Source organism: Balaenoptera physalus, assembly GCF_965194825.1.
Source record: "Balaenoptera physalus genome assembly, chromosome: 15".
In the NCBI taxonomy this organism is placed as follows: domain Eukaryota; kingdom Metazoa; phylum Chordata; class Mammalia; order Artiodactyla; family Balaenopteridae; genus Balaenoptera; species Balaenoptera physalus.
The window spans coordinates 40,076,691-40,101,711 of NC_138894.1; the positions used below are offsets into that span (position 1 = coordinate 40,076,691).

The 25,021-nt window shown below is 37.9% G+C and overlaps 1 protein-coding gene across 1 annotated transcript; it reads left to right on the top strand.

Annotated features, from left to right (window-relative positions):
• The first annotated feature begins 1,773 nt into the window (after positions 1–1,773).
• C1D (C1D nuclear receptor corepressor) lies at positions 1,774–23,276 on the top strand. Its single transcript, XM_082426672.1, has 5 exons — positions 1,774–1,875; positions 17,819–17,965; positions 18,733–18,799; positions 19,102–19,157; positions 22,078–23,276. Exons 2-5 carry the CDS (start codon positions 17,828–17,830, stop codon positions 22,240–22,242), a joined length of 426 nt encoding a protein of 141 aa, XP_082282798.1. The 5' UTR covers positions 1,774–1,875; positions 17,819–17,827; the 3' UTR covers positions 22,243–23,276.
• Positions 23,277–25,021: the final 1,745 nt, after the last annotated feature.

The window sequence follows — 25,021 nt, forward strand, 5'->3', positions numbered from 1 at the left end:
GCTTCCTACGTCTTTATCTTTCAGAGACATCTCTGCTTCCCCCACACCTCAAACCTCTTGTACTACTAACTCCATTTCAGTGTTTGCTTCCTGATGACCTAAATGACACAAGGTCTGACAATTTGCCTTGAAGCCTCATTATCACTTTGGTGCTGGATGAACTGTCAGCTTCTGAGTTATTCTGGGTGCTTCGGTCTTCCCAGATCTCAACAGTCTTCCTGGTGAGGTTATGCACCCAACTCTCAAGGATTGTGCTACTGAAAATGTGATCTCTGGACTGGCGCCCATCTCCAAACTATTTGTTATTACCTGTCCACAATGAGATGAATGTAGAGATTGAGAATAATCATTTAAAAACTTTTATGACAATTTGGCATCACTCTAACAACTAAGGTCTGTGAACTGGTTTTCTTGAGTAGGGTATAAGATTAGTTTGGATGTTGTTGAACTCAAACTGTGAGTCCCATGTTGTGTGGATTGTGTAGTAGTCATATGTAGTAGGACCACATTGCAACTTGCGATATTTTGAGGTGACTCTAACTATGTATAAAATCTGGAATCTATTTCTTTCATCAAGAGATAATTTAATCTTAAAGGTAACTTTAAAGGATGAATTGTTGGAACTGACAATTGATGAAGGATTGAAGATGAATTTTGAAAATGTCATCATTTATTTTACTTTTTAAAAATATTTATTTATTTATTTAGCTGCGTCAGGTCTTAGTTGCGGCACCCTGGGATCTTTAGTTGGCTCCTTAGTTGCAGCATATGAACACTTAGTTGTGGCATGTGGGATCTAGTTCCCTGACCAGGGATCGAACACCTGCCCCCTGCACTGGGAGCATGGAGTCTTAGCCACTGGACCACCAGGGAAGTCCCTGTTTTATTTCAGATAAAAGTGAAAAATGAATATTCTTAGCTCGCAGAAATTGCTTTGAAAACTCTTCTCCCATTCCCATCAACTTATCTCTGTTTCTCTACTGAGTGTAAAAAACAACCAGAGAAACAGTTTAGATACTCACCACCCTCAACCAGAAGCCTTATCTTTAATCCCTGTAGATTAGAATAACAAACCAGAAGAAAGCTCATTTGCCACTTAAAATACTTTAGATATTGACCCACACGGTGTTTGTTCAAAGTGCTTTTGTAGGCATTTACTATATGGAATTGCTATTTCATGCATAACTTTTTGTTAAATTACGATTGTGGAATAAAGTCAGGAATGTAAAAACAATGCTCCTAATCGTTCAAGTAGCAATATGCAGTCTTTGTCTTTTTTTCCTCTTATGTTTGTTCTGATTTCATTTATTGCAGTGCAATTTTATGTTTTTTGAAATAATTAAAAATCTGGGCTTCTCTTTTGCCTTTTTATCCATCTTTCAAGCAATTCATTTTGATTGTATTTTACAAAAGTATCTCGTAGCGATGGGTTGGAAATACAAAGAACCCGAAACTTCCACCACGGATAACTTGGGAAGCTGCTTTGGAGGCTAATTTTGAGGCGGACAATGGGAGCGTAGTAAGAACCTGGGCCCTGCAACGAGTTTCAGCGAATGTAAACACCAGCACAAAGCTTTAGTAACTAACATTTTTTTTTTTCTGGTTAAATATGCTCAGTTTGTAATCCGGTGGGCGTTGGCCAAATGCAAATCTAGAAAAAGGTGCCGGCGCCCCGCCCCAACAACCTCCCACACCTTCAGCCTGCGGCGCGGTTAGAAAATGGCCTCCAAAGGCGGAAGGGAAAGGAGCGAAGGGGCGGGGCGAGCAGCGTGAGGTCACCGGAGAGCGCCGCTCGCGCCGCGGGCGGGGCCGGCGCGCCACTGACGTCACCGCCGCCGACTGCTTTCTGGGAGGCAGGAGTGGAAGGCCCGCGAGGTATTATTCAGAGCTGGGGTTGGAGTTTCTCGTGCTTTTAAGTTCGCTTCTCCTGGAAGCCCTCTGTCACCCCCCGGTTGACTGTGGGGAGGGGGACCGGGCTGCGTAGCCTTCCGCGAATGCGAGCGTTGGGGCAGCGTCGTGGCAAGATCCCCCACTTCCGCTTTCCTGTGGCTGCTTGCTGGCTTCGGCTTACCTTGGCCCTTCACGTCTCTGGGTCCGGCCTTTCGCTTTTTCCTCGCTTCTTAGCTCCGCCTCTCAAGTATTGGGGGGGGGCGGAGAAATTAAGAGCACGTGACTTCACCGTTAATTTTCAGCTGCCTTCAAACCTGGTTGAGGGAGGAAGGCCAAAGTGGCAGATGTAGGGGAGTAGCTTTCCCGTGTCATCCGTTATCATTCACATACATGATCACTCACTGCCTGTCACTGCAATATTAGCCCACCTGAGATGGTAGGCTAATTTCGACCTTAAGGTGAAATCTAATGGAATCTCAAAAAAGTGGGTTTTCTTTACGGCCCAGGAAAGTTTAGCGTGACTGAAACTTCTGTTTGAAAGTATCTTTTGTGTCTTGCTGTTTGTTGACTGCAACAGTTTTGGCTTGATAAAGATGTATCTGTCCCAATGAGATGTTTGCTGGCCACTTATTAATCTTTTTGGACTGATAGTAGACTGACCCGAGACTTAACCGAATGTTGACTTTGGATTCGAAAATAACTAAATAATTCCTATTGAAATTCCGAGAACTGTTTGTGATTGATGGAAAATGATAGAGCTCACCGTTTTGTTGAAAGAGAAAATAATGATTGTGTGAACAATGTGTTTTCAAAATAATTAGAACGGTTCTGAGTCAAAAGATGTTATAGCTGTCTTCAGATAGCTATGTTGTATGTATTGCAGTTCAGAGGTGATATAATTTTTCATAACAGTCTTAAAATTTTCAAATGGCTCTTTATGTGTTTTATCTCAGTTAGCGACTGTTTCCAAACAGTTGACCCTTCAAGTATGGCCCTAAGTAGTCCCCACTGGGTTGGGGTGTTTGATCATTTTCACTTTAGTAAAATAATAGCTAGTATTACTAGTTAATGTATTGAGTCCTGAGCCAGGCACTGTTCTAAAAACTTTACCTATATTATTTATTTAACCTGCACATTACACCTGAGAGGAGATGAGAATATTGTCATAAGCAAATTCCATAGTTTTGGAAGGTAATTTTACTGCTTCACATCAATAATTTTGAAAACGCTTCGAGTTAAACGTTAGAATTAACAATTGAAGTAATTTCATTGTAATCTGATTTAATTATTCATCTCGATCTTGAGCAGCCTCTTTGTAATTTATATCTTTTTCTACAATGAGACTTTGGGATAAATTTGTTTTTAGAGGCTAGCATCTCTATCTTTTCTCCGTGATTTTACTCTAAGTATGAAAGAGAGTTACAGGCTGCACTAGCGTAGACTATCTGCCAAAGACAACAATATTTATGGAGAGATGGTTGTATATACATTTCACTATCATTTTCTAAGGTAATGCAGTGCAAAAAAGTCATTACGTTAATAGAATTCTGATGCAACATTTACGGATATCTCTCTAGTTTTCCCCCCAAATTATATATATTTTGGATTTGTTCCTGGCTTAGTTCATAATTGTATGTAACTCTACTTAGTATAGGGATGGAAACAGCCCTGGAATGTACATTATTATATATTTTCTTTTGGATCCACATGGTCACTATCCTAATCTGATATTGAGATTCTCCAAAATTTGGTTCCAGTTTACTTTCATTATTTTTAGTTAGTGAACAAATAGTTATTAAGTACGTGGCAAGACTTTATGTTAATCACGTGGAGATACAGTGGGTAAATAACCAGTGGAAGGTTTTGAACAGAGGAGTGACATGATCTGGTTTAGGTTTTTAATAGGATCACTCTGCCTGCTGTGTTAGGAGCAGGTTGTTGGAGAGAGGGGTAGGGCAAAGCCAGGAGACTAATTAGGAAGGTGTAATAATTCAGATGAGATGATAGCAGCTTCACAGCTGGAAAGACTGTGGTGAGTAGCAGTTCAATTCTGGATGTATTTCATAGGTAAAGCTAACAGATTTGCTTCTGGATTGAATGTGGGTTGTAAGAGAACTGTCAAGGTTTTGGGCTTGGGCAACTAGAATGGTTAATTGCCATGAACTGAGAAGTGGAAAACTATGGGAGGAGCAGGCTTGTGAGGGAAAATTGGGAGTTCATTATGATGTGTTAAGTTTGAGATCTCTGTTAGTCATCCAAGTGGAGATGTTGAGTAGGCAATTGAGTCTACCAAGTCTGGAGTTCAGTGGGGAGGTCATTGCTGGAAAAGAACATTTGGGAGTTGTCAGTTGGTATTTAAAATCGTGAGACTGGAGACAATCGCCAAAGGAGTGAATGTAGAACAGAAAAGCAGTACAAGACGTGAGTCTTTAGGCATCTTAGCCTTTATAGGTTTGGGGAGATGAAGACCCAACAAAGTAGACAGAAAGAACAGCCACTGGGGGACAAGGACAGTTTTGAGAGTCTAGTGTTGTGGAATTCAGGGTGGAGTAATGTGTTCACTGTTCTCAGACGCAAGTTATGGATCAGATAGATAAACGAGGACTGACATTTTTGGATTTATCAAGATACATGAGAAGGAGTGTTATTAATGGATAAGTGATAACGGTCTGGAGAACCGTGGGAGCAAAGAGGAAGAAGAGACTACTTTTGTTTGGGAGATATGGAAGCCTTTATAGAGGAGAGGGCATTTGATGTGGGTTTTAAAGGATTAATAGGTTTTACTAGGCCCAGAAGACAGGGGAGGAGTGGGGGGAGGGGGTATTGCAAGCAGAGGAAAAAGCCTTACTCTCTCCCTTCAAGGCCACACCTCCCAGTCAGCTGTCTTCAGGATGCTTTTGCAAGTCCTTTCCTGTGTATCCATTAGTCATTTCCTCATTCTGGATTACCATTCTTGCTCCAGGCCTACTGAACCCTGCTAAAGAAATTCACGAAAGACCCAAATTAATGCCACCCACCTTCAAATGGGTCCTTTCTCGGTTGTCTGACAGTTGCTTTATTTATCCCTACTCTCTTCCTAGCACCTACTCCACATTTACTCAGCATTGACTACATGCCAGGCACTGAGGAGTCATTTCTTTAATAGATATTTATTTAGCATCTGTGACATGATACCCTGATATTTGGAGTGTATATGAGCAAAGACTTGCCCTGCAACCAAGGTGCTTACAGTCCAGTGTGGGTGATGGACACAAATCAAATAATCACAGAAATATAAAATTACAACAATGATACGGAGAAATACATGGTGTTGTGAGACTGTATAACTAGTGGATGTGACTTACTGTGAGGCAAGAGGGAATGCTTCCTTGAGAAAGCATTGTTGATGAGGGAGCCGAGTTAAGCAGACCAAACATGTTGGGGGCAGGGAGTCCTCACAACAACTCTAGGAGGAGTTTCTAGAGAGCACGAGGCTAGAAAGGCTTTTGTACCATGAGAATAGGGAGAAAGTGGCCTTATGGTGGCTAGAAAATTTAGGTGTAGGGAAGGCAATCCATTCATATAGCTCTTTGAATAAAATAGAGCTAAAGAATATAGGTTTTTTTTTTTAAATAAATTTATTTTTGGCTGCGTTGGGTCTTCATTGCGGTGCGCGGGCTTCTCGTTGCGGTGGCTTCTCTTGTTGCAGAGCATGGGCTCTAGGTGCGTAGGCTTCAGTAGTTGTGGCTCGGGGGCTCTAGAGCGCAGGCTCAGAAGTTGTGGCGCACGGGCTTAGTTGCTCCGAGGCATGTGGGATCTTCCCAGAGCAGGGCTTGAACCCGTGTCCCCTGCATTGGCAGGAGGATTCTTAACCACTGTGCCACAAGGGAAGTCCCAAGAATATAGGTTTGATTGTAACTGTTGAGTTGGGGGCAAATTCCATTTTATCTGGCATATTCGGAACTAAAGTAAATTCAAAATTTCAGAGAGTTGAAAATTTTATTTATAAACTTATGTACTGTTGTAATATGTTACATATATTATTGTTTAGAGATCCTAATTCTGAGAGTATAACATAAAATGTGCTCCTTTACCTTCCTGCTTTGGTTTCTCAGAAGTAACCATAGTTAACAGTTACTTTTGTATTTTTTAAGAAACTTACATGCATATAGAAGTATGCGTCCACACTCATACATCTTTTTTCTTAGAAACAAATGGGTTGTATTATAAATGCTGTTCTTCAGTTTTTGCTCACTTAATATATCTCAGGAATCGAAGCTCTGCTTCATATTTTTCCCTGCTGCAGAGTATTTTATTGAATGAATATATCATAAATTATTTAACGAGTCCTTGCTAATGAGCATGGTGGTTGTTCCCTGCTTTAAAGTGTGTTTTTTTTTTTTTAATTTATTTTTATTTATTTATTTATGGCTGTGTTGGGTCTTCATTTCTGTGCGAGGGCTTTCTCTAGTTGCGGCAAGCAGGGGGCCACTCTTCATCGCGGTGCGCGGGCCTCTCACTATCGCGGCCTCTCTTGTTGCGGAGCACAGGCTCCAGACGCGCAGGCTCAGCAGTTGTGGCTCACGGGCCCAGTCGCTCCGCGGCATGTGGGATCCTCCCAGACCAGGGCTCAAACCCGTGTCCCCCGCATTGGCAGGCAGACTCTCAACCACTGCGCCACCAGGGAAGCACCTTAAAGTGTGTTTTTAAAAAGTGTTGCAGTGGACATCCTTAAACATTATCTTGTGTGAAAATGTGCATTTTGAGACATAGAATTGCTGGGTCAAAGTATTTGCGCATGTACAATTTTAAAGCATAGTGCCAAATTTGCCCCCCAAAATGCTCAGTTTGCACTCCAATTAATAGTAAATGAGAGGCTGTTTCTCTTCGTCTTTGCCCATATTAAGTACTATCAGTCTTTTTGATTTTTGCTTGTTTGACAGATGAAAAATGGCATCTTGTTGCCAACAAACACGTGAAAGAATGCTCAACATCATTAATCATTAGAAAAATGCAAATCAAAACTACAATGAGATATCATCTCACACCGGTCAGAATGGCCATCATCAAAAAATCTACAAACAATAAATGCTGGAGAGGGTGTGGAGAAAAGGGAACCGTCTTGCACTGTTGGTGGGAATGTAAATTGACACAGCCACTATGGAGGTTCCTTAAAAAACTAAAAATAGAACTACCATACGACCCAGCAATCCCACTACTGGGCATATACCCTGAGAAAACCATAATTCAGAAAGAGTCATGTACCACAATGTTCACTGCAGCTCTATTTACAATAGTCAGGACCTGGAAGCAACCTAAGTGTCCATCAACAGATGAATGGATAAAGAAGATGTGGCACATATATACAATGGAATATTACTCGGCCATAAAAAGAAATGAAATGGAGGTATTTGTAGTGAGGTGGATGGAGTTAGAGTCTGTCATACAGAGTGAAGTAAGTCAGAAAGAGAAAAACAAATACCGTATGCTAACACATATATATGGAATCTAAAAAACAAACAAAAAAATGGTTATGAAGAACCTAGGGGAAAGACGGGAATAAAGACGCAGACCTACTAGAGAATGGACTTGAGGATACGGGGTGGGGGAAGGGTAAGCTGGGCCAAAGTGAGAGAGTGGCATGGACATATATACACTACCAAATGTAAAATAGATAGCTAGTGGGAAGCAGCCGCATAGCACAGGGAGATGAGCTCGGTGCTTTATGACCACCTAGAGGGGTGGGATAGGGAGGGTGGGAGGGAGGGGGATGCAAGAGGGAAGAGATATGGGGACATATGTATATGTATAACTGATTCACTTTGTTATAAAGCAGAAACTAACACACCATTGTAAAGCAATTAACTCGAATAAAGATGTTAAAAAGAAAATTGGCATCTTGTTCTGGTGATTTATGTTTCTTTAATTATGAGTAAGATTGAATAGCTTTCTTTTTGCTTATTGGTCGTCAGGATTCCTTTATATGTGAACTGCTGATTTTCTTTGTTCATTTTTCTTTTGGGTTGTAGGTGTTCTTTTTTTTGTTATAAATTTATTTTTGGCTGCGTTGGGTCTTCGTTGCTGCGCACGGGCTTTCTCTAGTTGCGGCCAGCAGGGGCTACTCTTCGTTGTGGTGTGCGGGCTTCTCATTGCGGTGGCTTCTCTTGTTGCAGAACACAGGCTGTAGGTGCGCGGGCTTCAGTAGTTGTGGCTCACGAGCTCTAGAGCACAGGCTCAGTAGTTGTGGCGCACGGGCTTAGTTGCTCAGCAGCATGTGGGATCTTCCCAGACCAGGGCTCGAACCCATGTCTCCTGCATTGGCAGGGGGATTCTTAACCACTGTGACACCAGGGAAGTCCGGGTTGTAGGTATTCTTGTGTGTTGTTCTTAAATTGATTTGCAGAGGCTTCTTTTATCTGTCTTAATGTTGCAAATATTTTTCCCTAGTTTTTCATTTGACTTTAGACTTGGTTTTTTAATTTATTTTTGCATGCATACATTTTTGTAAGGGCCAAGTAAAGATATAAGGCATCAGGATTTTTTTAGAAGGAAATTTGTGACATTATGGAAGTAATTAGACTGGAATGTCAGCCTTTGTTGGAAAGGTTAGTAATACAATACAGACCTCATTTGAGGCCACTGGCTCTGTCTTGTTTTTATAAGTTGTTTAGCAACTATCACAGAGCTGGTGAACACCCAGTAACCTACCTTTCCCTCACCCCAAATTATATTTGGAGTTGAAATGAGATGTAGTCGAGTATTCTAGACTATACTTTCTATTTAGGTGTTCCCCAATTTATTTATTTTTTTGAAACCTAGGAGGTTTTTAAAAAAAATTTATTTATTTTATTATTTATTTTTATTTTTGGCTGTGTTGGGTCTCCATTGCTGCACGTGAGCTTTCTCTAGTTGCAGAGAGGGCGGGCTACTCTTCGTTGCCGTGTGCGGGCTTCTCACTGCGGCGGCTTCTGTTGTTGTGGAGCACGGGCTCTAGGCGTGCGGGCTTCAGTAGTTGTGGTGCGCGGGCTCTAGAGCGCAGGCTCAGTAGTTGCAGCACACAGGCTTAGTTGCTCCACGGCATGTGGGATCTTCCTGGACCAGGGCTCGAACCCGTGTCCCCTGCATTGGCAGGCGGATTCCCAACCACCGCGCCACCAGGGAAGCCCTCCCCAATTTATGAACTGGGTTATATTCTAAAAGTTAATTTGTGGGTTGGCTATCTAATTTCACTATAGAAATAATGTACATAAGTTCTTATCTTTGTCCTCAAAGTATGGTGAATCCTTGAAGGCTAGCTTTTTTTTTTTTTTAAGGTAAATTCAACATGTCTTGTAATTTTACCCTTATGTGCATCAGTTTACATCCTTAAATCATAGGGGTATTTTCTTATGTAACTGTGATGCCATTTTTATAGCTGAATTATAATTTCATAGCAAAATTATCAATAATTTCTCAGTGTCATCTAGTACCCGATCCATGTTTAGGTTTCTTTCTTTCAAAAATATCGTTTTACACTTAGTTTATTTGAATCAAGATCCAAACAAGGTCTACACATTCCATTTGGTTGTTAGATCTCTTCTTTCTCTTCCTCTTCTCCCTTTTCTTAGTTTTTTTTCATGCCATTAACTTGTTATGGAAACCAGGTCAGTTGTCCTATAGAGTATTTCTCATTCCAGATTTGTGTGTTTGCTTTCTTGTGGCATGAACTTGTTTCTTTATCCTCCATATTTCCTGTAAGTTGAAAGTTAGCTCTAAAGGTTCAGTTAGATTCAGATTCAACTTATTTGGGGAGTTGGAAATGCTACACAGACGCTGCTGTGTATGTCACATTGCTTCACATCAGGAGGTTCATGATACGTTTATGTCATGCTTTTAGTGATGAAGACTGATCTGTGGGTTCAGGTAGTGACAGTCTCACTTCTCTATTGTAAACTTCCCCTTTTATCTGTCGGTGAACATTACGTGAATCTGTAATTTCACTAGGGGTTGCAAAATGGTGATTTTCTTTTTTTTTAAAGGTTATGATTTCTTCCACATTTGTTAACTGGAATTTGAATTCTAGTTTTATTACTTGGGAACCTGACAATCATCAATAAGATGTCTATTGTGGAAAAATGCTGTCAGAGCAACAATTTGTGATGCCAGGAATATACCTTTCCTGGCTGTAGTTCTGGAGGCTTAAAGGAGTGTCATGGTCTTTTTGATGTGTCAGCTTGGCGAGGCTGCAGCCCCCATTCAGTCCAACACCAAACTAGGTATTGCTCTGAAGGTATTTGAAGATATAATCGAAATACACAAACAGTTGACTTTTATTATTCTAGATAATCTGGGTGGGCTTGATCCAATTAATTAGAAGGCTTTAGAAGCAGAGCTGAAGCTTCCCTGACGAAAAAGAAGTTCCACCTGTGGACAGCAGTTTCAGCTTGCAGCCAAGAGTTCCAGCATGTTCTTTCTTGCTCGCCTGCCCTGCAGATTCCTCCACAATTGCATAAACCAGTTTCTTGCAGTACATCTCTTCAGAATACCTCCTACTGGTTCCGCTGCTCTGGTTGAACCCCAGCTGGTACCAGGAGGCACTCTCTAGGCTCTCATGTTCTCTAACAAAGTGGAGTGAGGAGTGGTGGCAAGGGTCAGAGAACCTACTTTTGTTAGGGTGACCCTCTAATTTATTGCTCAAGCTGGGGCTTCTGAAAGAGAAATGGGGAGCTGAGCAGATGCAAGCTGAAACAATAGACATAAATGGGGACTCTCTTGGGCAAGTTGAGACATAAAGTCATTCTGTGTGTCAGCCACTGGTGACACATCAGCATGGCGGTGTCATATTGATGACACCGCCCCCTCAGGGAGCTTGTAGTCAAAGTTAAGTAAATCAACACATGTCACCAGATAGTGTTTTAGGTGACATGAGAACCTGTAGCTGTGCTTATCCAGACAGAGGGAATGGGAGGGTGGCACTCAGAGAAGTCTTATCCACTAAAGGGAAACCTGATGTTACCTCCAAACATAAGCAGGGTTTGAACAAAGTGAAGTGGGAAGGGTGGTTCATGTATAGAGAACCACACAGGCGAAAGGTTAGACTGAATGGGCATAGAACATTTGGAAAACTGCCATGGCGGCTACAGCTATAGGATTGGAAGAGGGGAGCAATGAAAGATGAGGCTAGTCAGACAAGCAAGGGCCACATCGTAAAGGGCCTCACATCCGTATAACGGGTTTGGAGTTTATCTTCAAGGTGGTGGGAAACTATTGCAGGATTTTAAGCAGGGGTGTGTACCATGACCAGACTATCTTTATAGAAAAGTTATGTTTTGTAACATCCTAACATTGAGAGTGGAGAAAAATTGACAGTAAGGAGACTACTCCAAGGCTCTTGAAATGATCTAGTTAGTGAGAATGGGGGAAAGCCTGTGGCTAAGGAGATTAAGGAGGCCATATTGACAGGACTGTTGGGACTGGGGCCTGAGGAAGCAATGAGGGGCGACTTCCAGGTTCCAGGCTGCGCTGAGCTCCCTGAAACAGAGAGTGGAGGGGAGGAGGTAGGGGATGATGTCGTGTGCCCCTCCTTTTCTCCTGTCGGTACTGTGGCTCTCATCACCAACGAGAGGAGGGAAGGAATGGCAGTAACGTCCTGTAGGGATTGCTGGGCAGGGTTTCTCCCCTCTGCCCCTGAGTGTCAGTCAGACCTTCCTGAGGGATGAAGAGAGGCACCTTCTCTCATGCCCTCTTCCACTTTCTCCACTTCTGCAGCCTGCGCTTTAGAAGGAGTAGGTGGAGGGGTGGTGAGTCCCTGTAGAACCGGGCAGGGAGTGAGGGGCAGAGGGGGGTGAGTTCTCTTCTTTCTCTTCTTTGGACATTTACCACGTACAGTCTTGGGCAAGCTACGGAAACTCACTGTGGGTCCGTTTGTTGTGTGTGAGGAGTAAATGAATGAGTGTGTGTGGATGCCTAGGGTAGTGCCTGGCTCACAGGCAGTGGGGTTCAGGTGTTGGCTTTGGCTGCTGATAACCATCTGTCCCCTGCTTCATCCTGGCACCTGAGTAACAAAGGGGACGGAGGGCGGCTTCTGCAGCTCCCTCCTTGGCAGGGCTTCCCGTGGAAGGAACAAACACTCAGGAGCTATCTGTATAAAATGTTAGAAGAAATCATCTGAATTGGGGGGAGTTTCTGATAATAGAAGAACCTTTATTTTTCAGTCTCCCTTGCCTTTATTTTTTAGTTAGGAAAAAGGCAAGTGGTTCAGTTCAGATTTAATGAGAGTCATTATTCTTACTTACTGCCTTGCTTTCAGTGTTCACCGTAACCCATTTTAACAATAAATAACTACTTGTTTACTGGGGCTTAGGGACAAGGAATAATTGCAGGAAAAATCCCCATCATGATCTTGAGAGGGGAAACATTTTCTAATAGAAAAATCGGATGAAAAAATTCACATTTAAATAAAGGCTTTTTTGTGTTTTTTATACTTGCAGTATTTGTTAAAAGCCAAAATACTTTATTAAAATATGCCTTTATTTAAATTTAATGATTGTTTATTTTTATTACAATTTTAATACATGCTTTTTGAAATAACGAAATTGAAACAACGAAGAATGAAGAGCTAAAAACATGAGTCTGCTTTAATCCCATTCCCAATTCCTATCCCTTCTCAGAAAGAATGTCTATTTTTGTATGTCTCCTTCCAGACCTTTTTCTACATATCTACATATACAATTTTTTAAAAATAAATGGCATCTGTTAGACACATTATGTGTTATATACTATGTTCTATGACTTTTTACACCACTTATCGTGTATTACTACATAAAGATTTACTTCTTTATTTTTACTCTTTTGGATGGATGTGGTATAATTCATTTAACTGTTCCCCTATTGATGACTATTTAGATTATTCCCAGTATTTGGTTATAATTTCTTCATTCAACAAATGTTCATCGACTGCTAGGCAGTGGTAGTGAACAAAACACAAAACTGCCTGTTTTCATGTAGTTACCTTCTTTTGGAGGTAGACAGACAATAAGTGAAATATGTCAGGTGCTGTTCAGGCCTGAAGGGTGAAGAAGGAGATAGGAAGTGCTGGGAATGAGAAGAGGGGTACGCATTTTAAAATAGGATGGTCAGGAAAGCTTTACCAATAGATAACATTTGAGTAGAGATCTGGCAGAGGTGAAGTCATGAGCTTTGAAACCATTGGTGGGGGAGAAGCATTATAGGAAGGAGAGAAGTCCAAAGGCTCTGAGATAGGGGCATGCCCAGTGAGGCCATTATGGCTGGAATGGAGTGAGCCAGGGGCAGAGTGGGAGGAGATGAGGTCACAGAGGAGGCAGCAGAGAGTCAGGGTTTTTTCGGCCATTATAAGGACTTTGTCTCTTACTGAGTGAGGCGGCAAGCCTCTGAAGGTTTCCAAGCAGAGGCATGATAGAATCTGACTTAGATTTGAGATGATCACTTTCTTGATAATAAACTATTGGAATGGAAACAGGGAAGCCATTTAGGAGGCTATTGCAACAATACAGGCAAGACACAATGATGGCTCGGACTGGCTTAGACTAGGGTGGTAGTAGTAGAGGTGGTAGGACGTGAATATGTTTTAAAGATAGGGTGAAAGAGGAGTCAAGGACTATTCTGTAATTTTAGGTCTGAGCAGTCGAAAAGGTGGAGTTGCCATGAAATGAGATGGGGAGGACTGCAGTAGGCAAGATTAGTTTCTTTTTTTTTTCATTGAAGCATAGTTGATTTACAATATTGTGTTAGTTTCAGGTGTATAGCAAAGTGATTTGGTTATATATATGTGTGTGTGTGTGTGTGTGTGTATACACACACACACATACACAGAGTAACTCCCCTACATACGAACTTTCAAGTTGTGAACTTTCAAAGATGCGAATGTACGTTCACATGTCCAGTCATGTAAGTTAGTTCAAGTGTCTGGCGTACATTGTCATGTGCATGCATCCTCTACAAGTGGTTGTCCTTTTGTGTACTTTACAGTACTGTATAGAGTGTAGTAGTACAGTATCTTTATTTCCTGCCTGTTCATTCGATGCCAACCCCTGTATGCCAGCTGTTGTACTGTACTACTGTACTTTTCAAGGTACTGTACTGTAAGATTAAAAATGTTTTCTTTATTTTTTGTATTTGTTTGTTTTTTATGTATTATTTGTGTGAAAAGTATTATAAACCTATTACAGTACAGTATTATATAGCTGATTGTGTTAGTTGGGTACCTAGGATAACTTTGTTGGACTTACGAACAAATCGGACTTATGAACGTGCTCTCGGAACTGAACTCGTTCATATGTAGGGAACTTACTGTATATACACACACATACATACATACATACATACATATACTTTTTCAGATTCTTTTCCGTTATAGGTTATTACGAGATAAAGTAAGCAAGATTAGGAATTGGGCTTTGAACACATTACATTTGAGAATCTATTAACAGCCAACCAAGGTACTGAGTAAGCGGTTGGACATTAAATTTGGAGTTCAGTGGCGAGGTCAAGGCTGGAGATGCAAACCTGGGAGTCATCAGTTTATTAATATAGTGTAAACCCAGAGCTCACCTAGAGAGTAAATTAGAGAAGAGATTCAAGGGCAGCCCTTGGGCACACCAAGGTTAAGAGGCTTGAGGATATGAAAAGGATGCAGCAAAGAAGACCAAGAAAGCAACCTGTGAGCTAAGAGAGAAACCAAGGAAATGTGATGCCCTGGAAACCAGACAGACTGAGCCAGCTATGTCAAATGACGAGAACTGAGAATTGACCATTGAATTTGACAGTGTGGCTGAGTGGGTGACCTTGACAAGAACAATTTTGAGTGAGAAATAAGGGGCCTGATTGTAGTAGATTCAAGAAAGAATGGAAGGAGAGGAACTGGAACTCTAGTATTCAATATTAGCAACCCTTTTGAGGAGTTTGTTCTAACAGGGAGATAGAAAATGGGGCTTAAGCTGGAGGGGGATATGAAGTCAAGGTGTTTCTTTTGTTTCTTATCTAAGATGGAGGAATAAAATGTTTCAAGCTTATGGGCAATGATCCAGCAGAGAGAAAAATTGATGTAAGGCAAAGTCCTCACTTTAAGAGAAGAGTCTGCGGAGTCCATTTTAATAACTTTATATGCATGTATACAAGGATGTCTGTAGGCTACTTTCTGAAGAGGATATCCTGAGTCAAAGGGTGTGTGCATTTAAGAAATCTGTACCAATTTATATTCCACCTCCAGTGTATACCCTTGCTAACGTCAAACTTCGCCCGTCTTTAAAATTATTGCCAATCTGATGGGTGAGATCTTCATTATTTTAATCTGTTTTATGCTTTGTAGGAACTCTTTATATAATCTGACTAATCCTTTGTTGTATTTTGGCAAATATTTTCTCCCGTGCTGTTTCTTGCATTTAACTTTGCTTATGGTATACTTTTACCATATAGATGTTTTTTCAGTTTTTATGTATTTAAGTCTGTCAGCCATTTCCTTTTATAGCATTTGGGTTTCATTTGGATTATTTACATATTTTATATAATCTTTTAATACATTTATCTTTTAAATTCATCTGGAGTTTATTTTTGTGTACGTTATGAAGTAGGTATCTAAGTTTTCCATCTCCTTCTATGTTCTTAAACAGTTAAATACCATAAAAATTAACTGTTTCTTAAAGGTTTGGAAGAAATTACCTATAATGTTTTCTAGACTTGGAACCTTTTGGAGCGTAGATCTTTGACTTCTTTAAAGTTTTTTTTTTTTTGTCTGTGTAATGATCTATTTGTTTTATGTACTTCTTTTTAGGTTAGTTTTGGTAATTTTTTTCCCTAGCACCTCATTCTTATCATCCATATTTTTCAAATTTATTGGTTTAAAATTTTATGTGAAGAAAAGAAATATCAAGTCTTCTCTATATTTGTGTCTGTCCCTGTACTTATACCTTTATCTGGGCAGTAGATGCTGGAGCTGTCCTTTCACAGATTGCGAGATTGGTTTAGCAGCTTTCAGCCCTCATGGTTCACCTCTTACTGTCCTTCATCTTGGGTTTATTCCTAGATTCTCCTTCTCTTTTTCTTTTTTTTTTTAAATTAATTAATTTATTTATTTTTGGCTGTGTTGGGTCTTCGTTTCTGTGCGAGGGCTTCCTCTAGTTGCGGCGAGCGGGGGCCACTCTTCATCGCGGTGCGCGGGCCTCTCACTATCGCGGCCTCTCTTGTTGCGGGAGCACAGGCTCCAGACGTGCAGGCTCAGTAGTCGTGGCTCACGGGCCTAGTTGCTCCGTGGCATGTGGGATCTTCCCAGACCAGGGCTCAAACCCGTGTGCCCTGCATTGGCAGGCAGATTCTCAACCACTGCGCCACCAGGGAAGCCCCTCTCCTTCTCTTCTGTTCGTAAGGGATTGCAGGCTCCTTGTTTCTGTTCCCTATCAGTCTAATCCCATTTGCTCTTTAGCTTATAAAAATTTCTGGTGTTGAGGTCGGCTGATGGATATGTGCCCTTCCTGGTTTCCAGCATTACTATGGACTTATTTTTGTGTTTCTTCTGTCATTTTGGGGAGATTTTTCTGGGAGGAATGAGAGGCAAATCCGTGTTTTCAGTTAACTTTTTGAAATAGGAAGTCACAATTCTTTCCTGTGTGGTTTTCTTTTCTCATAGTCCTTTGTTTAGTTGCTGTTTGCACAGTAGTTGGATAGTAACTTCACAGCGTGAGTACTGATAGTCCCCTGGACTTCACTTTTTTTAAATTTGAAATGAAACCAGATGTCTCAGTGGACACTACTTGTTGAATAGAAATGTGGACATATTGTGACTAAATATTCAAGTAGTACTTTTAAAACTTAAATGACATAGTCATAACATTTAGAATTATAAGGGACTTCAGAGATCATTAGACCAAATGCCTTATTTAATGGATGAGATATTTGGGGCCCAGAGAGACTCAGTGATTTATCTAAGGTAACAAAGTCAGTGATCAGGCAAGATGGAAAGCCCGAGTGAGTCCCTTTACTTCAATTTGGCTATGCTGTTTGTTATTTTGCACATTCTTGATGTTCTCCTTAGCTGTGTAATGAGAGAGGTATTTTCAGCTAATAAAACCTAAGGATGGTACAATGGCTTGGAATTGCTTCTGAAATTTGATCTTAGATACCATATTAAATACATTGATGTGGATATTTCTTTTCCTCATATAGCTATTAAATATTATGATGTAAATGTGAATTTTAAAGAATGGGCTGTCAAGGTATGCTCTAGCCTAAATGAAAACCATATAGTTTATTTCTCCCATGTTTCATCTTTTCTGCTTACAGACTTTATGTGATCTATGGACTCTTGAATTTCTTATTAATATTTTAAGCTTAAGGAATATATAGAAATATAAATAATAGGCTTGAAAATTTATTTTAGTGATAAATAATCATAAAATATTTCAGACCTAAGATTTCTAATTTTTTGGTTTAATATACCATGCTGCTAGATCAACATCTAAATTTAGAAGTGCTAATATGTATGTTTTTTAAAAAAAGAGCTTTGCTTATCATTTTTTTCAGCAAGCATTAGTGGGTAGGGTATATTTATCACACTTTCATTGCTTTGCTTGGTCTTTAACTTCAACAGAAAGTTTTTAAAATGTAGGATTTTTATTATTGATATAACATGTTTGGTAGTCATATCTCTTTAGTTCTCAAAAAGCATCGAGGGATTGAGGGATTGATATGTGTATCGTTAATGAACTTGGGTGGGTCCCATCCTGGCGGCCCACCCCCCACTCCCCAGCAACCTAAGAGGAGGGGAAGTTTAAACGTGGCTGCTCCAGAATTATATTCTAAGATTTGTTTAATTAACTTCAGGTTTTAACTCTTTTAGCACTTTTGAAACATACGATATGACCTATTAATTTTTTTTTTGTAACCTAGAGAGCATTCTCTGTCTCCAGTATGAACTAAGAATTTAATTTTTTTCCAGTTGGTCATAATGGCAAGCGAAGAAATTAATGAAGACTACCCAGTAGAAATTCATGAATATTTATCAACATTTGAGAATTCCATTGGTGCTGTGGATGAGATGCTGAAGACCATGATGTCTGTTTCTAGAAATGAGTTGTTGCAGAAGGTATTTTAAGTAATTTCTAAAAATGTAATTCATAAAACCGAGTGCTATGTTAATGAAATGTATAGAAGAAGAAACAGATACATGATATATGCCCCTTTCCCCCTTTATTTCAATTTTTAAGTGTTTGGATATCTTTAAGGAGAAAATATAACAAACTCCAAGCTTAGGAAATACCTCCTAACTATATTTTTATTTTGACTTGGTTTTGAATAAAAAAAGCTCTCCCAGCATTCTTTCTGACAGACTCTATCTTTGACCTTTTAAGTATTACAATGATGTTATCAGGGTTTCTGGAAACCCTATAGGACAAAAAGAGTAAATTGACTTTGACAGTCTAAAACAAATCTCATTATGTTTCTTCTGTCTTTGGTATTGCCTAAGCATTTTAGCCTGCTTCTTATACATAAATGCATCATGTACAATGTTTATATTGATGAATTACTTTTGACATACAAAGCCCAGATTGTAAATCCTGAAATTAAAATAATTCAAAAGAATTTTTTAAAATTTTGGATTATACACATTCCTTGTTTAACTTAAAGATGGTATGCTGAAGTGAAAATTTGTGGGCAAAAATCACTGGTTAACAAAACTTTGCTTTTTGCAAATTATTTCCAGATTATTTGGTTTGATTATTGGATTATAGGAAGTGAAAAAAACATTTCTTTGATACATTGTACTTGGTGAAAGTTTAAAATATGTGATGGTGCTCAAAGTTTGTATTTCTTTTTTCTTTCTCTTTCTCTCTCTCCCTCTTTTTTTAATAGTTGGACCCACTTGAACAAGCAAAAGTGGATTTAGTTTCTGCTTACACGTTGAATTCAATGTTTTGGGGTATGTATATTACTTTAGAGTTAATTAGAAAGCAAATTATTTATCATGTCAAAGGTGACTTATTTTTTAAATGCTAGCAATTATACTTTATGGCAATTTTAATAGTCAGATATTTATTTCTTTTAAATCAGAATACCAGATGCCCATGAGCCACACATACATTTGGTATTACAAAGAGGTTGAATAATTTAAGATTTAGTTAATAATTTGTGTGACGTTTCCTTTTTGTAACTAGAGTTTCTTTAATTAATGCTCTTAATTAATATATATGCATTTTATTCCATGAAATCTTTCTCTTGTAGTTTATTTGGCAACGCAGGGAGTTAATCCTAAGGAACATCCAGTAAAGCAGGAATTGGTAAGATTGCAGTGGATCGATTTCTTTTTATTTTATGTGTAATGTCTGTTGTAGTGTTTCTAAAGGTAAAATCGCAGTACCTTTATCACACGAATTGTGGAGAACAGAATTATTTAGGGATGAAATTACGAAAGTGAGCCAGATTTCATCGTGCCTTTAGTTTTTCTTTCTCTCACCTTTGTCAGAGAAGGGTGTTCCATATATTATATAAATCTCTGGATGGGGAAATGTCACGATTCTAATAATTATTTATAAGTGCTATATTATTTTTCCTATAAATTCTTGAAATCCTGTTCATCTCTACAACTGCCTGTTTTTTTTTTTAAACTCTTATGCAATTCTTAAAAGTATATTCTAGTTGATTTACTAGCCAAGACGGGAAAGTTTCTCCTCCACCGTTTCAATTCTTCCATTAATTCATTTTCTCAGCAGTAAAGAATCCACTTCGGCAACAAAGCTAAAAGCTTTTTTGGCACCAGTTGTATGTGTACTGTCCAGTAATTCTGCATTAGTGACATATTTACAACCTGTAATAAATCTTCTAGGTTTGTCTTTGTATTCCATTTAGATGTATAAGTATAGTATATTATATAAGGTCTGGTATCTTGGAGTTTTTGCTGACTTCAAAAATTAAATCATTCAATTTGAAAGAAAAAAATTTAGAAATCAAACTTATGGTTACCTTCTTGACTTGGCTTTATGAATAAGAATATTAATAAATTTATTCTTTGTGTTTATAAAATATGAGGTAAATATATATGTGAAATACACTTGACACTGTATTATTGTTCTAAAGTTTTATGGTGGTTGATATGTATTTTTTTTATAACTTAGTAAAGTACTTGGTAATTTATTTTAAAAAATGAGTAAACCAGATCTGTTGTCTTCAATTTTTAAATGTGTAGACTAAGACATTTTCTTCTTTTAAATTTCTTGGGAGAAAAGTAAATTTATTTTTAAATACAGAAACTGTGAAAAATACTTAAAGCAAAAATATAAAGCAATATGATCCACAGAGCTTGATTTGACAAGTGATACTGGCTTTAAATCTTAAGAAGTATGCATTGTATCATCTGCTTTCACCTTTCTAATATGGACTTTACATTTATAAAATTCCTCTTTCTTCTCTTAAACACAAAGTTATTTGGAGTAGTGTAATACTTAATTCTGTCATTGGAAAAAAAAAATCATCTGTCTTTTTCCCTCAGAATCCACTTTATGGAGGAGTACATTTATATTTTGGACAAGGGTTGATAAATGAAAAGCATACATAAACCTATTCCCCTTTTCTGACCTTGTGACAGATGTCACTAATTGATCACAGAGTTAGTATGTGAGAGGAAGCCTATTTGCCATATCTTTCATGAATGGGGAAGGGCAATGAAAATAATTTATTCATTCGACAAATATTTGAATGCCCACTGGAAGCCAGGCATTATTTCCAAGTGAGATAATTCCTCAGTGAATAAAGCCAATAAATATCCCTGCCTTTGTGGCAGGTGCCAGACCATCTAGTGGAGGGAAACAAACAACATAATCAAACAGACAACAAATAATAAATACATATGAAGATATAGTATGTTGGAAAGTTACATTGTGGGAAAAAAGAAAAAAATAGCACAGAGTAAGAGGCATTGGAGTGCTTGGGTAGGATTGCCATTTTCAGTAGTAAAGGCAGCACTTATTAACAAGGTGAACATTTGAGGGGACTGGAAAGAAGCGAGGGCTGGCCGTGTGGGTTTGTGAGGGAAGATCATTCTGGGCAGGGCTGGGCTGGGTGTGTGTTGTGAGGACTTTGGCTTTTACTCAGAGAAATAGGGAGCCACGAGAGGGTTTTGAGCAGGGTTGTCAGTTTTTTTAAATTAAAAAATTCTAAGGTTCTGCATTTTTCTGTGTATGTTTATATAACTATTTTGATTATTTTAATGAAACTTGCTTTTAAGCAGTGATCAATCATTTACTCTGCTGTTTTATAGCTCTCACACCTTTATTTCTCCAACTGAAGTATAGAATAGCCCTTTATTCTGATTAGTGGTCTCAGAAGATTCAAAGTGGTACAGCAACCTAGTATGTTTCTCACCTTGTAAAGTCTGATTAGAACTGTATATTTCATTAGAAAATATCATGTGCTTTTCAGTCAGAACTATGACATTGGATAAAAAGATCTTGTATTTTCATTATACTTACTGGAATTGTGACATGAAGGTAACACAGAAAAGTAAATAGTTAAATACTGCCTTAGCCATTTCCTGTTTAGAAAAATTTCTGGAGAGTTTAGTTTGTATGTTGAAAGTATGTGAAAGCTTTATTATTTTAATTAATTAATTATTTATTTATTCAGGCTGCGCCAGGTCTTAGTTGCGGCATGTGGGATCTTTAGTTGTGGCGTGCAGCCTTCTTAGTTGTGGCATGTGGGCTTCTTAGTTGCGGCATGCAAACTCTTAGTTGTGGCATGCATGTGGGATCTAGTTCCCTGACCAGTGATCGAACCCGGGCCCCCTTCATTGGGAGTGCAGAGTCTTGCTCACTGGACCACCAGGGAAGTCCCGAAAGCTCTATTTTAGATTATAGGCTTCAGATACAAGAGAGTTAGTATGTGGATTTAGGTGAATGCTAAATTTAAAAATTTAGTATAACCACATATAAACAATTAAATGTTTATCTCTGCAGTGTCTAGATCTTCCTCTTTTGAAACACTCAGAACACTTCTGAAATGACTTTTTTAATATCTGTATTCCCCTCAGACTGTGAACCCCAGGAGAACATGGAATGTGTTTATCCTATTCACTTTGCACTTATTAGCACCACTCAATAAGGAATAAATACAAAGCTGTTGAATTTAACTGAGGTATAGTATAATAGAACTTAGCGGTGAACAGCTTAGTAAATCTGTTGCCTTTCTTCTTTTTTTGTCTTTAAGGAGAGAATCAGAGTATACATGAACAGAGTCAAGGAAATAACAGACAAGAAAAAGGCTGGCAAGCTGGACAGGGCTGCAGCTTCAAGATTTGTAAAAAATGCCCTATGGGAACCAAAACCTAAAAATGCATCCAAAGTTGCCAATAAAGGAAAAAGTAAAAGTTAACCTTTTGATTTGGATGTACACATATTGAAAAAGTACATAATTTTTATTGTTTTCCACAAAATAGATGATGATTATGTGGCATAGTAAGGTTTAAATGTATTCCATATTGAATTTGCGTGTAAAATTTGCATTTTAAATATGTAATGCTAAATACTTTTCCCCCAGAAAGATTAAGTTATCCTTATTGATTTTCCTATAGAACATTATGAGGTTTTTTAACATTGTGGTATATTTTATATTTATAGTTTACTGTCTCTTGACAAGACTCTTATTTCCTTATATAGGTCAGTTTTTCAAGTGCCATTTTATAAGCAACTATGAAATTTAAGTTAAATGTTCTTTGCAAACATTTGTCTATTTTCGATGAATAATGATTTTATGAAGTATGCTGAAGTTTTGAATACATCTGTTTTCACTATATAATATTAGGAAAGAAAGAAATGACTTAAATGTCCATTTTTTCTGTGAAGTTATTTCATTATGCTTTCATGATTTTGGGAATTACTGCTTTTTGTGATGTTTGAAGTATGAAATTAAGACTTTTAAGGTTATTCTTTAATTCTTGGCGCTTTGCCACTATGTCCCATTTAAAGTAAAATATATTCTCATTAACTTTAGATGGGAAATGAGGTTGTATATTGATGGCTGAATTTTGGCATAATGGCTATACCCTATCAATAAAGCTGTAAATGTTGTGTAGCTGACCTGTTTTTTATTTTTCTCTTTTGAGTAAATTTTCTCTTGAAATTAGGAAGGTAGTTTTTAGAAATCCTTAGGAATGGGGGAATTCATGAGTTTTTGTTCCTTATGAATAGTGCCCACAGGTCTCTTGGCCTCATGTTTTCAGGTTTTTTTATTGTATGTTTCTGAGGCTATAGCAATTACATAGAAGTATTTTGGAACAACTTTGTATGTTATTTAATGCCACTTAAGCAGAGGAGAAATCCAAAGGAGATTACACTGTGTTTATATTCTGTTTTATTTTTCTGCAGTATTTGCTACAGAGAATTCTAAATATTAAATGAATTTTTTTATGTCTAAGCCCATGAATTTTAATTATATACCCTTAATGCTTTCAGTCTTTGAATTCACATCATTATGTATAGGAATGCCAAGTACAGTAAAATACTTTAATTTTTGAAAATGAAGTTGTTAAAATTTTTTGTGACTAATTCTCCTTAAGTAACCTTGAATAAATGGATTTCTTGATTTATGGTAGCAGATATTGGAAATGGTCTTAAAATGTAATGGATTTTGTAACGCATGTTGAACTCTTTCTATGACACATGAAGAGGTAGTCACTGATAGATGCAGAAAGTCATCTGGCTCAGATGTCAGACAATTTTGAAGTGGAAGAACATTTATAGTTAGTTCATTCCTTTTTTCACCTTCGTCCCCTCAAAATTCAAAAAAAATTTTTTTTTAAAGTAACTTCTTCATGAGAGAAATAAATGTTATTATGATCAAATATAGTGGCCTAGTATTATTTATTGCAAAGGTTATAGCTTGCATTTCTTTATATTTTCTCATTTCATTAAGAAAAAAAAAAGTTAAATGAAAAATGTCATGCAGTTGCAGAAAATCATTAGCCAAATTATTGGTTTGTGAAAGTCCAATTCTACCTTCTCTTAAACTGGAAATTCTTAAGTGAATAATTCTTTAAAGTGTTTATTAGAGGTAAAAAACAATTTGAGTGTATTCCATTTTATTATGTATGATTTTAAGTACTTATTAGCACATAGTAAGGAGCTGAGTGATAGTAAGTGTATTGGGTTGCTTATTTTTTGTCTATTCATTTCACAAATACTTAATGACATTTACATTGCTAAATACTGTGCTAGGTTCCAGATAAGACAACTCCAGCCTTTATTCGATTTTAAGTATTATGAAAAAACTAGTCTTTTCATTCAATCCAGTTTTTCAGAGTTACTGGAAAATTTATGACAACTTGTGCTCATTAACCTTAGTGAGAATCATAAAGGGTGATGGGTTGATCTATTTGACTATGGTACAGTTATTGTTAACATAGTTTGTTCCAAATGACAGTCTGCTCTAAGTTTAGATGTTAATTATATCTTGTATTAATCTCTTTGGGAATTAACAAACTGGAGGGGTTATAGCTATAGATACTTTTAAGATTAGAATTATGGATTATTAATCTAATAGTAAATAATGAGATTTAGTCTTTTAATATTATTTTAAGCCCAGTTTTCTTATTGTTCATAGTTGCAGGATGGGAATTCATTTTAGTAAAGTAGAATATTTTAAGAGGAAAACTGAAGCTTGAATTATGGTTTACATTCCTGGAATTTGAGGTTATGTCAAATTGATTGGTTTTTAAGATACCCTGCAAATTTAAAAAATTGTTCTACTTAGCTATTAGAAATGGATTAGTATTATTTCTAAATGAGCCTTTAAAAATTGACTAGAAATACAGGAAATGCTTAAAAAATGGACAATATATTGAACATAGATACTTTTTCCTAAGCGCAGGTCATTGGAGAAAAAGATGTTTTAGGAGTCACTTAGCTTATAATACTGTTAAACCATACCTTTATGCAATAAATTATCAGAAATTCTGGCTTTACAAAGTAACATTAACTGAGAAAGGTTTGAACAGTGATTCTGAGCCTCATGTAATAGCTAAGTTTGGTAGATAAAGCAGAGAAAAAGAAGCACTGGCATCTTGTTTTCTCCCTTCATAGAATAGTTAGTAAACTTGCTCTGATAAATTCAGGGGCTGTTTTAACTGAATAGCAACCTATTTTATATAAATGTG